Here is a 13,550-nt window from a genome sequence, read left to right on the forward strand (position 1 = left end):
GATTATTAAATCTTCACGTAGATCTTATCGATTCAACCCACTCGCCGATCACGCCTAGCTGTGTTTTGGCTTGGGGCATTCGTTTTCGTCGCGATCGGCGCTCAAAGGCATGTACAAGCAGCTCGATCACATTCGCCCAATCAAGCAAATCTTGTTTCGACCGAGCTTCAGCGGAGCAAGGTCCCTTTCTCTTGCTGTTCACTCTCTTCCTTCTTGAAGGAGATAAAAGCTCGGCGTCTACAGTGGTCCGGCTTCAACTTCACTGAGCCCATTCATCTGTGCGTGCATCGCTCAAAGAAACGAAAATGAATGTGAAATTCCTTTTAATATTCGTCCTCGTCGTCCTGGTGTCCTGTTCTTACGCTGAGGAGGAGAAGAAGCCCGAATCGCAATGGGACAAAATTGGATCAAAACTCTGTGAGTAGATGATGAATGATGAGGTTCATTGTTTACGGGTATTCGTCAGTGGATCTGGGATGAACCCGGATTCGAAGTGGCGGTTTCACCTCTAACCAGAGAATGCTGACGCTTTCTTCACGTCGTAACGCGTCGCTAGGGTGGTGATCGCCGCGGTGATAACGTCACCGGAACGTGCTTGGCGTCGTTCGCCTCAATAGGTATCTGGTGTCGTCGGCTAAGGATCACCGAATTACTCTTCGATATTTCCACAGCCGAATTCTGGGATAAGACTAAAGAATCAGTGAGCGAGGGAGCGAAGACGATCGGACACCACGCCGAGAAATTCGGCGCAGACGTGAGTTCCGTTCGCCAGAGAAATGTACCGGCAATCCGTGTATGAATTAGGAGCTTGAGTCGCACAATCTTGAGCGGGATGTGCCTGTGCTGAGAGTTCGGAACTTGGACGCGGAGCTAATATATTCGAGAATTGCAGGCAAAGCAAACGGCGGAGAAGTTGTTCAAAAACGCGAAGACGGAGGTCGGCTTCACTCCGGATACGGAAAAGAAGGAATAACTTCGTGATTATATCAGGATGCTTCCAACAACTGAGTGAGAAGAGTTGCAATAAACAAGCGATCGATTAAAGAATCCGTCAACGTTTAAACCCTCCCTTCGATTCATTTCGGCCTCTTTTGGGCACTGTAGATCTGAGCCAAACTGTCTCCATGACCCCCCTTTGCCGTTTGCTTCAGATTGCTGATAGCGTACAGGTCTACATATCTATATGGAAATCATCGGTCGCCTCGATCACCCAATGCGCGAATCGTATGCGTCTATTCTCCGTGGAGAGACTTGCGTGACAGTGATGAGTCCTCTCGCTGTCGAATTACGATGAGTTTTCCTTCGCTGAGCGGAGGCGACGTGCCTCGGGATCAATGGAGCCTCACTGTGTAATGGGGCAATAGCCGGAGAAGGAAACTGTCTAGATTCTTCCATAGAATGTTTGCTTAGAATATATAAAGTGAGAGGAAACTTCCTCGTGCGTAAGATTCGCGCGGAAAATCTCTCATCCCCTCACCGGATCCCTTCCAATACTAGACGGACGGCTCGGTCATTTCCGTCCATCTCATGGACGAAAATCCCCAATCCTCGGAGGGAATACATCGGCCAGCGTTTCCATGAAAGCTTACTCCGCTCTTCAAGGTACCCGAATTACGAGGAGACAGAAGAAGAATTTCCTGGAGCGGACCTGTCTCAGAATCACTATGCGTTCCGCGCCCGTCTTCCCTTGACAGTGGCCTTTTCTGAGTTGATTTCTGCTTCTCTTGACTCGTGTAATATTACGTCTGATCCGGTTTCTGTGCCGGCCGAATATCCGCGTCAAAAATACCTATGAGCGGCTCCCACCGCGAATGGAATGACAGGATTTTGCTTGGGGCGATAGCGGTCATTTCCGCGTAACCGGGCCGCCCTAAATCGGGGAGCATCTATGCAGGGAGCGCCTTCAATCTAATAGAATTTTACGGCTCGGCATTAGAGATTCTGCGAATTTTGGAGATGTGCCCGATCTCGAGAATCCTCTCCACAGAGAGATGCAAATCGGGATCTGCAGGAGTGCTCTCCGAATCGAAGTTTATCGGGATCGCGACTCCGAATAAGAGTCGCAGGAGGTATCGCGGATCAAACCGTCAACAAAAGTTCATCAACACCCCAGAAGTTCCCCTTCACTCTCTTCATATTGGCCCCCGCTGATGTTCTCGCTAGATGGGAACAAAGGTATTAGCTGCAACAGCTGTTGGATTTCGGCGACCGATGAAATTTCGCGGATGGTCGATGCCCTGCACTACTGCGTGCTTTTCGACCTCTACAAGTCCGGGATGAGCGGAGTCAATCGGAGATACGAGTGAACCCACGATGCCGCGAACGACCATTCGAGCTCTTCGGTTCCCTTCGCCTTCTCGTCGCTCTCCGCCCGTCTGACCTCGAAGCTAGCGAATTTCAGCATTTGATCTAGTAGTTGCTTCAGATTGACGGATCGGGTAGCATGGGCTATGGTTTGGACTACAGGCAGGTACGGACGACGCAGATCTTGGAGCGATCGATTGAGTTCAGAGGTCCAATATGTCGGCGCAAAGCTTACCTCGTCTCCATCCGAAGGTCCATCAGACTGTATGGGACCGGCTGCTGTCCAGACTCAGAGCCACATGAAACTCACAATGATCAAAATCCATCTCCCGCTTTCTTCGAGGAACTCGAAGGAATCTCCTCCAAGATCGAGGAATCAGGCTCCGAGAATCAAAGGCGCTCCAAGCGTCAGCAGGGCTCGGTGAGACCCTGCTATTGGTATAGCTTGGCCTTGTGGCTCGGAGACACGGCCGCACCAAGACTCGCCACGAGGGTCCAAATCCTGAGGCTTAGTTGTTCTAGGGAGCCGTTGCCGCCGCTTATTCGCAGCAACAGTGAATTACTGTTTCCGCACCTCCGAACCGTCGCCGCTCAGTCCGCCCCTAGCTACCTAGTTCCCGTGACGTGGAACGCCTTCCCTTCTGACCCAAGGGCCGCTGCGTCCTATAACTTATTCAAGCGTCTCTGTAAAGCCCACCTGCTACACTCAAAGTAGTTCGCTAAGTCATTTACCTTGTTACCACTGCCCACCGCCATTTACCGTTGTCATCGCACACTGTTGCTAGTCTACTTCATTCCGTTTATGCAGCCCCGCTCGCAAATGTGTACCAATAAATCAAATCAACTTCTGCGATGGTTCGCGATTCTGGGGGGATTTCGAGTTCTCTCACCGTGACGAGCCGCGACCTCAGCGATGTTTTGCCGCGAAAATTTCACAGCCTCACTCATTACCTCGGTGCAGCCCAGCGATTACTGATTTTTTCGTGCTGATTCACTAATTTCGGATGCGGGGAGCTCAAACAGGTTGTGGGCATGGGCCTCTATAGCGAACTCCGGGAGCCGGTACTTATGCGGAAGACCCCCACATGAGCGGTTCACACGCGGCGCGATGTGCTCTCTTCAACCTTCAAATCATAGAATGGAAAAAGACACCGTAAACATTCCGATTGAAGTCTTAAGCCCGTCTATTTCTCGACTATCCGAAACCTGCCCGTGCATTAGAGACTGCCCGTCTACTTCTCCCGTTCGTCCACGAGTAACTTGAGCCCGGCCACTCATACTGGCCCGTCTATTTTGAGTCGTGGAAACTCACTTAAAGCTTCCGCAAGGTACCTGAATCACCTCCCTCAATGAGCCACTATATTGGAGACTGCCCGTGTGCAGACCTTCGAAACCCGCTCATCCATTGGAGACTGCTCGTTCATATATGAGGGACTCCCCCCCTATAAGCATATCTACGGTGACTGTGGTTCATCGATTCTCATGCTCCAAGCATTGATATCTGGATGAGCAAGGAATAAAGAGCGCAGTCAGCATATCTTGTATGGAACACACGGGGAGAGACCCCCCTTCGAGTTCCCCGGCTTCCATTAGCTGGAAGTCACTTTCTCCGGAGAAGTCAAGCCACCTCACCTCATCTTATGTTGTGCTTATTTGCGATCCTTATCCCTAATATGTATCAGGCCGTCGATGCCTGGAGCATAGATATCGAAGAAAATAGCCAGCGAACAGCACACCAAGCCCCCCTTGCGGATGGCTGCGAGCCCACCAGCTTGAAGAGACCGCCTGACTTATCAGACCTTTTTTTCAAATCGAGGGCAACAGGAGCACATGGTGTTCTGGACGCGTAAAAGTCCCTCCTGCGGTATCGGTCCACTTCTCGCTAGTACCGCGGGTGGACCAATTAACCAGTTCTCACTGTATCATTGTGGGATTATGACGACGTAATACGCAATCAGGATTCGGGGAGGCGAAAATATCGAGAGACAGGCATCCCGTGAATATATTCGGTGCCGATTACGGGAGTGACCCGAATGGATTTCTGGAACCGTGACTGCGCCTGTGACAGCGTGCCGGAACTCTCGGCCTAGGAGACCGCTCTCGATTGATTCGACTATCGCCAATGGGTCCCCGAGGATGAGATTGCCGGAATCGATCGAGATGACTCTGAGAGCCAGCAGTAATTCTCAGCAGATTTTCACTGACTCGGCGAGCCTCCTCCATACTGCTTCGATAGATTTGGGGACGACTCCCTTAAGCTCTGAAATTCAAATTCGTGCGCCTCCACTGGCGGCCGGAGGCAGCGGGGAATCCGCATGTCTCTCAGCTCTCAGCGCGAGTACCGCCGACTACGCCGACGGGATAGAGCCGCCGCTCGGCTTCCAGCTTATACCTTCCACGGATTTGAGGCCCATCCCGTCGGTGTTGACGGTACTGAATGGGCATCATTAATAAAGCACGGCGAGCCCCAGCGCGGACAGCTGATCGAATCAGCAGGGCTCTGGGTCGGAGTTGCGGGGCAACCTTGGGCAGGATTCATCCATCTGTCCCGGTTTGCCATGTGATCGGGAGATCCAAGTCCCGAGATTTTGGAAATTCGTCGGGAACCAGATCTCGAACTGCCTCCCCGAGGACGCAGAAGAGGGGTTGCCCCTGTTCTGTGCGGGAGCTTCCTCAAGACAAGCTGGCAGGTCCGGCCTCTGATCCGGACCGCCATCGTTCAAAGTTCCCTGATCTGTTCTGTTTTGGCGGGGAGTATGAGGAGCAAACAGCGGTTTTCGTGGTGGGAAGTTAGCTCCGTATCGAGTGAAAAGCGATCACGTATGCAGGAGAATCAGAGTGCAGATTCGACTGTAGCATATCTGAATGGTGTTCAGGAGCCGGTCCTCATCGTTGAGGTCGACGTGAGACCCTCGGAGACGATGCCCCCTTAGACTTTAGCGGAAGCGAAGTGCGAACGACGCAGCATGCACCATGGCCCATGTTACGAACGGTACCGCGGTCCCGGACGAAATTTCTGTAAGCAATTCATCGATGAATAACAACAGCGCTTTTGTATTCCTCGGGATGGTTCGGGGACAGTTGACACGAATTTTGCGATATTGCATGCATCATGGAGATACTCTTTGGATCAGGAGAGGTCTCTGCAGAATAAGACAGCTCTTCAAAGTGAGAACCTACTATCAGTCAGAAGGTATTCGATTCGGATGAAGGTTGAATCGAACATCTGGATGTCCCGAGCCATTCATCGCCGGAGAGCTCGGCCACCGGGTCTGAATGCAACATGATGATGAGCTTTAACCGTTCCGGAAGAATGGATGGTAGTCAAGGGAAATAATTCTGATCTCGCCAGAAGTCAGAATTCTCTCGTATCATTGAGCTGCTGGGATGTTTTTTCATCTCATCGCGGAGAGATCACGAATGGGAGTCGATCGTTCCCGCCTCGTGAACTTGTGCCCCATCCCTGAACCCCCCTTGAAGCTCCGAAATGTTCTCGGAAGCGAATGACTCTGATGACCCGAACTGTGAAATGTTGACCCTCCAAGTCTTTTCCCCCGATAAGCGAGCCTCGATCGAAATGGAATATCTTTTGATTGTCTTCATGCTTGTTCTGATTCAGTCTGACTGAATGCCCATTCGAGTATGATCGCTCAGAAGCTCTCAGTCGGCGGGAATAGTTTTTTTCCACATAGAAGAATCGTCTCGTATGCCCGTCCGTAATTCCGCGAACTGAGCTCCCGGCTCCACGCCTGGGTTTCCAATATCTTCGAAAGTTCTGTGCATTCACGGTGGCCGGATCCACATTGTGAATGATTCAATGGAAGACGCGAGCTCCATTCTAGTGCTCCCGGAGTATAGAGAAGGGGAAGCGCTTGACACGCAATCCCTACCGTGAGCAGCATTTCCACCGTTTCCTTGGAGGCCCATGATAGGGAAACACGAGCCTGCATTCCGCTTCCCGGTCTGGACCAAGTGCATTCCGCCGTGCGTCAAGCGTCAAAACTGGAACCGTGAACATAAGCTCTCTTTGCGATCTTTACAGATAGCAGCCATTCAGGACTCGCTAGCCCAGGAGGCGATTTCCGATCTGAATCGCCTCAGCGAACAGGTGATCAAGAGCCGAGACATCCCAAAATGGTTCCTCGACGATTACGAACATTTCGCAATGATTCTCGAAGACTTTCAAGAGCACGAGTCGGACATCGTCGACGCCCTGGGCTCTCCGACCGGCAACACGAGTCCGGACGAGACAGGATCTCGGAACGGCGACGCACCCCGATCCCCAATGCGAAGTGTGGTTCGGATTCAACTTCCCAATGAGCAGCACACTACAATCCAAGTACGAACCGGCCAGACCGTGATGGAAGCACTCGCCAAAGCGATGAAGAGACGGAAACTCAGTCCGGAGATGTGCGTCGTCTATAAGGAAGCCACCGGCGAAATGATCGAGTGGAGCACGGACATGGGTGAACTCGAAGGCGACACAGAGATCTGCGTCAAAATCCGAGACAAGTATCCCATCGCCACTTCGATCTCGCACAATTACGTTCGGAAAACGTTTTTCTCATTGGTGTTCTGTGAATGTTGTCGAAAATTATTGTTTCACGGCTTTAGATGCCAAACCTGTGGCTATCGTTTCCATCCGCGATGTGCGGATGCCGTACCAGCGCTCTGTCAACCGTTGGGTGTTGAACAGCAATACTTGAAGCAGTAAGTTCGAATATCCTCCCCTGTTTCAATATACCCAGCCGGCGCGACGAAGCGATAATTTGTCGGAGTCGGATGTTTTGAAGGTGGTCCATCTCCTGCTTTCTTCACAGTTTGTTAGCCTTGCAAGATGGTCTGGAGCCAGCGCCGAGTTCTTATATCCCATTCATGGAAGAGTGCAACCTACAGCGAGCGGGGAATCTGAATCGCAGCAGCTCCGAAAGCAACCTCACGGGGCAACGCGAAAGATCAACTTCGGCACCGAATGTCTCTTACAACGCAGTGAACCAGGATTTCTCCGACTTCCCTCGATTCAAACAAGTCTACTCGTCTCCAGGTAATCCTTAACTCTTCGTTAGAGGTTGAATTTGAATGGGAAGCGCCCGATCTCATGATGAGGGAACGGTCTGATCCCGACTCTTGGATGGCTCTCAGTGACACTGTTGGAATCCTGCTCCGGAATTCGAAAGAAGCCTCAGATAACGGATCGGGATCCATCATGCGTGACACTCAGAGTTCCGGTTGTTTTGAGTTTTCCATATTTCCTCGGTTCTCGCTCTCAATCTTTTTTGTTCATCCCTGTCCCGTAGAAAACTCTCCCCCGCCTCTGCCGCGCGGTCAGAACGCTGTTCCGTCCCCCATTCGGAATGTTGGAGTTTCTTGGAACAGCATCTCCGCGAACAACAATAGACACAGTATCGACGATGCTCACACGAATCAACGAAGTGGTGTGAACACTTATCTCGATAGTAATGGAACGATAACGTCCATCTACAAAGACAGCATCAACAACAACAACAAATTTACTTCGAACCTCGGTAGTCACGGCAAAAACTACAGCTACAACACTAAGACACGCGCGAGCTTTAACAACAAGGTCAACAACAACAATAAGAACAACGAAAACAACAACGGTAGCATCCGCCTCGTCAACAACAGCAGCAACCAGAATTTCGACAGCAACAATCAAATCAACTCGGAAAACCGAGTCCACGACACAATGATCAACAATAATCGACACGGTTCCCGGAATCACCACACCAATGGTCAAACGTCGAGCAACGCGACGAAATTCGATTTCTTCTTCAATGGGAAACGTGACCTGACAGCCAGTCTAGGCAGCACCATCACGTCGGGTTACCAGAACTTAACGACCGGCCGCAGAAATCGCCGCAAGGAAGTCTCCGGCAGGAGAGCGCTACAGAGGAGGAACAACTCCTCCGCGAGCCAAAAACTCATTGTGAATAACAGAGTTGTTAACCGAGGTTTGTTTTGTTTACCCTTTTTTCGTTCATCCGCATGAATTTCTGCCGATCCCTCGCCCCCAACATTCATTGCCTCCCTTGCCGTTCTTCTCTTCCTCGCTGAGGAGCCTGCCTGATCGCGAATCGGATATCGGGGCGATAGCTCCCGGACTCGTGAATCAATGATCCTGAACGCATCTAGGACCCTCCTCAAAATTGACGTATGCTCTTTCTGTTTCCTGTAGCGTCGGGCCTCGCTCCTCCCAGCTCCAGCCAGGCTTCCTCATCGCCCACGCGGACTCAGAGTGCGCAGGGCTCTCCGACATCGTCGCATAAAATTCCTCGTCCGAGAGCCCGTTCGGCCGACGAATCATCGAAGAAGGCTGTCAACCAGAAAGCCGCCCGGGAATCGAACGAAGACTGGGAGATACTGCCGGAAGAGATACTTACCGGGCCCAGGATTGGTTCGGGCTCATTTGGGACAGTTTACCGTGGCCATTGGCACGGCCATGTGGCTCTCAAGAAGCTCAACGTCACCGACCCCACACCCGCCCAGCTACAAGCGTTCAAGAACGAGGTTTCTGTCCTTCGGAAAACGAGACACATGTGCATCATTCTCTTCATGGGCTGTGTGTCCAACCCACAGCTAACGATTGTCACCCAGTGGTGTGAGGGATCCTCGCTGTACAAACATCTACATATCGTGGAAACTCGATTCGAACTGCAGCACATAATCGACATCGCTCGACAGACCTCACAGGGCATGGATTATTTACACGCGAAGAACATCATTCATCGAGATCTCAAAAGTAACAGTGAGTATTCCCATTCGTCCTCCGTCTTAGTCGAAAATGCATCGTCTGAGCGCGCCGAAACATGTCGTAGCTATTGGAGGTACGACGATTCGTTTTCGCGACGCTTGCCCGACGGATCCCCCAATGTCATCATTCGAGAATTTTCCCTCGTTGCAGATATTTTCCTTCACGATGATCTGACGGTAAAAATCGGCGATTTCGGATTGGCGACTGTGAAAGCTCGATGGAGCGGTTCCACGCCATTTTCGCAACCTACAGGCTCGATCTTGTGGATGGCCCCGGAGGTGATTCATATGAAAGACCCGAACCCCTATTCATATCAGAGCGATGTGTACGCTTTCGGCATCGTGCTCTACGAGCTGGAAACACAATCGTTGCCGTACAGCAACGTCAACAACAAAGACCAGATACTTTTCATGGTCGGGAAAGGTTTCCTCAAGCCCGACATGAGCAAAGTTCGAAGAGATGCACCGAAAGCTCTGATACGACTCACGGAAGATTGCATCAAATACAAACGAGAAGACCGACCTCTGTTCAGACAGGTAAGGGGTCGTCCTTCGGATTGGAGCTATCGGATATGACGAGAAGCGATACCAGCCGCGACGGATGATGCGGAGGGGGCACTGCCATAGCGCCTGTCGGGTTTTAATTTGTATGTTGAACTCCTTGCAGATCCTTGCTTCACTCGAGTCCCTGAAGAGGTCGCTCCCGAAAATTCATCGGTCGACATCAGAGCCAACTCTCAACCGAACTTATCTGAATAGCGAAGAAATGCAATTCACTTGTGCGTCGCCGAAGACGCCGTCGCAGTTCGGCAATCCTGCCTATCCGTTCTTCTCGAACACGGGCAACTTCTGAGGCGAAGGAGGAATCGATCATTTTCTCGTCGATCCGCTAAGGCCCGGGCTCCCTGACGATTGTTACGCGTGTAGGTTCGGACGTGAACCGCAGAGGATGAATGGATGAAAGGCTGTTCGGGACTGTACTATTGAGCTCGGAATGAGGGAATCATTTTCTGGTCCAATCGCGGAAGAGCTTGTAGAATCATCTTGTAAAGAGAAAGCGAACGACAAGTTCTCGTGTACACAGAGTGCATTCGGTGAAGAGACCTATACGTATAGTGAATTGTAAAGATATCCCAGACAGAAGAGGGGATTCCCTCGCGAACGGACCACTCTATCCCAATGTTCGGTCATCGAGACTGATCGATGATGGGCCGCCCTCCCGCGGGATTCTGTAAAATATAGTGTTGACCCAGGAGAGAGGGCGGGCCTGGGCGGCTTCACGGCGCCTGACAATCCATTCGATATCCGTCAATCCGTCTTCGAAACTTGCGCTTGGCGTAATGTCGCTGTTTCTGAAATCACTTGAAACTTCCTGAAAATCCCGTCCTTCTGCCCGGAAGCATCGTAAATGGCGTTCCTTGTCAGTCGCGTTGGGAGCCTCTTGTGAGTCTCGCCTAATCCCCTTTATTAACGGCTTTACCGACGCGTGGAACTGCAAGCAAAGCCGCCCAGGGCGAGCGAAATCAATTGCCGTATGGTAACGGAATCCTTCTTGATGAAAGATGAACTTGGTGAACGAGAGATGTACATGGTTGATGCTTGACGGAGATGGTGAGGAATTCTGGTGCTCTCTAGAGACGTTGATATTGTTCTCGAACCGCAGCTACCTACTTGATTTAAAAAAAAGCCTCGGTGCGACATCAATTATTGTTTCGTTGTCTGCATGGCCGTCCGGTGCTCGCCCGATGCATTGGTCGATCGGCAGAGATTCCTGACTTGATCGGAGCATCTCGTGGTCGATAGGGAATGGAGCGACCAGCGAACCGATTCAGTGCGGAGCGGTGGGACAAGAGCAATCCTCGACTGCAATGCTCCTACCAAAAACTGACATCAGACCTCGAGGGAATTCCTTATGGCGGAGAGGCAGAGATGATTCTCATCTCTATACTCCAGCAATCTGTGATCTGATAAGTTAGAAAACGATGAGACCATCGCTGTAAATAAAGAAATGGATTTATTGGAGAAGATAAGACCGCTACGAAAAGCTTCTTTTTTCCTTCCTACCGAGGCGTCCACGGGTGCCTGCCGCAGCAGGATTCGATTACTCGTTTGTCTTTAGGGAACAAGGGCTTCAGTGAGCTCCGGGAGAGATGCTTTCCAGGACTCAATCCGTTTATTACCGAGGTCGGCGCTGACGCATAGAGGAGGTTCAGATCCGAGGACTTCCCCCACCTCTAGTGCGCAAGCCGCGCACTTTTCGGCTTGAATCGCCTGGATTGTGGGTGCTCACTTAGCGTTGTTGGCTCAGTGGACCTTCTCGGATATGTCCCGACCCCTTGTGAACCCCAGCGAATTCTCCCCTTGGAGATGGATCGCATTCTCTTATAAGGATGGACAAGTTGAGTAAAAGTGGTTTCGAAGACAAAATCGAGTCAATCGCAAGGAAAATTATGTGGTCGGTGCCCGCAGAGGAGAAGCGTTCGATTGGAGGCCCCTCTGGCTTTTGAGCCTGCGACTCTCAGGGAAAGTCTTGATGTCCACCGGATCACCCTATAGCACCGCTCTCATAACTCCGCTCGGAGGCAGCCAAAAAAATCGCCCAATGAGATCACAGGCCGTATTTACCCCTTTTCTGCAGCCCCCTCCGAAGCACTCCATGCTGCATCTGACTCCAGAGAAGATTCCACGGACCGGCATTAAATGTTTTATTTCACGGACCCAATAAGACTCTTGTCAGACGGTCGACGAAAATCTTACCGCGATGAAAGCTGGACTCTCGCAGTCGAACATTCCGGGACCTACGTCAGCCTGGCTCCTCGGCCTCCACTCTGCCCTCACGTCGTAGTCCCATAGAAATTCATATAAGCTCGTAGATTGATCAATCCTGACTTACCTTCGTTCGGAGATGGGGTTGACCATCGGCGGCCACGTTCCCCGTAAGTCGTCCAGGACACTACTATTTGTTCCAAGTTCAAAATGAATAGTCATCACAGTCAGGATACGCGTGAGCGAGTCAAGGCGTCACTTTATCTCGCGTAGCTCGATTCATTCACACAAAGACATTATGATGAAGATGAAGGAGTCTCTGGGAGTTCACGGCTTTGTTGCCAATCCTCTGTCGCTCAAGTCGACCGAAAATGCTCATCTTTGGGAAGAGATTTCACAATAAGTCCGTAGCCCTTGCCGATTCGTTGAGGATACATATACACACGACCGTTTGAGAGCGTCGCCTCCCAGAGTAACAAGTTTCCTAGGTATCTATTGGAGCGGATCCGAATACTGCGCTCCTCTAAGGTTAGTTCCATTGACTTCATTCAGAGAGCTTATGTGCATTATCACGACACTGTGCCACTCAGATGCTCCTGAATCATATCGTACATTCGTAGCAGTTATTCTTTTGAATCAAGAGTAATTGTTGCGCGTTGGAGAATAAGCGTGGGTGGGGGCGATGACTTTTTTTCAGGTTCAGTATCTCCGATTGACAGCATTTGACCCGGATCGACTGGAACTGCTGAAGATCCATTGGAGGGTCTAGGTAGTTTCAGATGAAGGAGATCGCACCGATGCTAGGAAGAGACTCGAGCGGAGAAAGTTCTGATGCTGTTCGGTCCTTGCCAGCCCCGTTGTTGTGTCTCACAGTGTTTTCCGTGCCTCGAATTACGTGGTCCATACATGCTCGACGTCATGATCCAGCGACAAACCCACGAGCATAATGCGCTTCTCGGCTCCAGCTCCATGTCGGTCCTCTGAAATCTGCACCTCCTCGCGTCATCGCGACCGCATAGGTCAGCAGATCGGGAGCCTCTAGCAGAGGGGAGAGATCTCAATTGGATCTGATCTTTCCGGCTTTTCGTCGGAAGTAATGGATTGAGGCTGCTCGCGATCCGTTTGTACGATTCAGAAACGAGGATAGTCTGACGAGGTTCCCCAATCGTCGCTGCTCCCATGCGCTGTTCGCGCCGCAGAGTACCTCCGCCTTCTGGGCAGCTCGTGGTGATTCAAGCATCGGGATCCGTAAGTCTGGTGATTACCGCCCGTGATATTCCCACGATCATAGCTAGCCCAACGACTGGTCGGCAGTTTGCTCCATCCATACGAGCTGGGGAATTCAAGTTTCTCTTCCATAGATTGCCGTGAAACTTTCCGGTGAACCTCTGACCGTCGATAATTTCCGCTGGAAAACACAAAACTTCTGCTTTTCGAGGATCCCACCTTCCTCCTGAACCCCACTGATTTATTGTGTACAAAGTCGTTTATTATTAAGTTGTTCATTGATGGTCTATTCACTGATTGATTGTGCTCGAGCAGCTTGGCGAGCTCTGTGGGAGCCTGTTCGACCGAAGAAACATCTCGAACCTGCTTAACATCTTCTCCGTAGAATTCCAGTGATACCCAAGAACTACTCCGGGCGGTCAATCTTACAGATTCTTGGACGATCGGCTCTTCGATTGTATAGCTGCACCTTCCGGGAAAAC

The 13,550-nt window shown here is 51.1% G+C and overlaps 1 protein-coding gene and 1 long non-coding RNA gene across 2 annotated transcripts; both read left to right on the plus strand.

Annotated features, from left to right (window-relative positions):
- Window positions 1-233: 233 nt before the first annotated feature.
- Window positions 234-1,064, plus strand: LOC100902103 (uncharacterized). The gene is made up of 3 exons (XR_145203.1): window positions 234-417; window positions 672-754; window positions 893-1,064. It is a non-coding gene; the product is annotated as an uncharacterized LOC100902103 (long non-coding RNA).
- A 4,213-nt stretch (window positions 1,065-5,277) lies between these two features.
- On the plus strand, window positions 5,278-9,928 carry LOC100907443 (serine/threonine-protein kinase A-Raf). Its single transcript, XM_003738152.1, has 7 exons — window positions 5,278-5,322; window positions 6,347-7,014; window positions 7,125-7,348; window positions 7,602-8,276; window positions 8,501-9,070; window positions 9,227-9,612; window positions 9,743-9,928. The coding sequence occupies exons 1-7, from the start codon at window positions 5,278-5,280 to the stop codon at window positions 9,926-9,928; spliced, it is 2,754 nt and encodes a 917-aa protein (XP_003738200.1).
- Window positions 9,929-13,550: the final 3,622 nt, after the last annotated feature.

The sequence above is a fragment of the Galendromus occidentalis genome, unplaced genomic scaffold (assembly GCF_000255335.2).
Source record: "Galendromus occidentalis unplaced genomic scaffold, Mocc_1.1 scf7180000075782, whole genome shotgun sequence".
Lineage (NCBI taxonomy): Eukaryota > Metazoa > Arthropoda > Arachnida > Mesostigmata > Phytoseiidae > Galendromus > Galendromus occidentalis.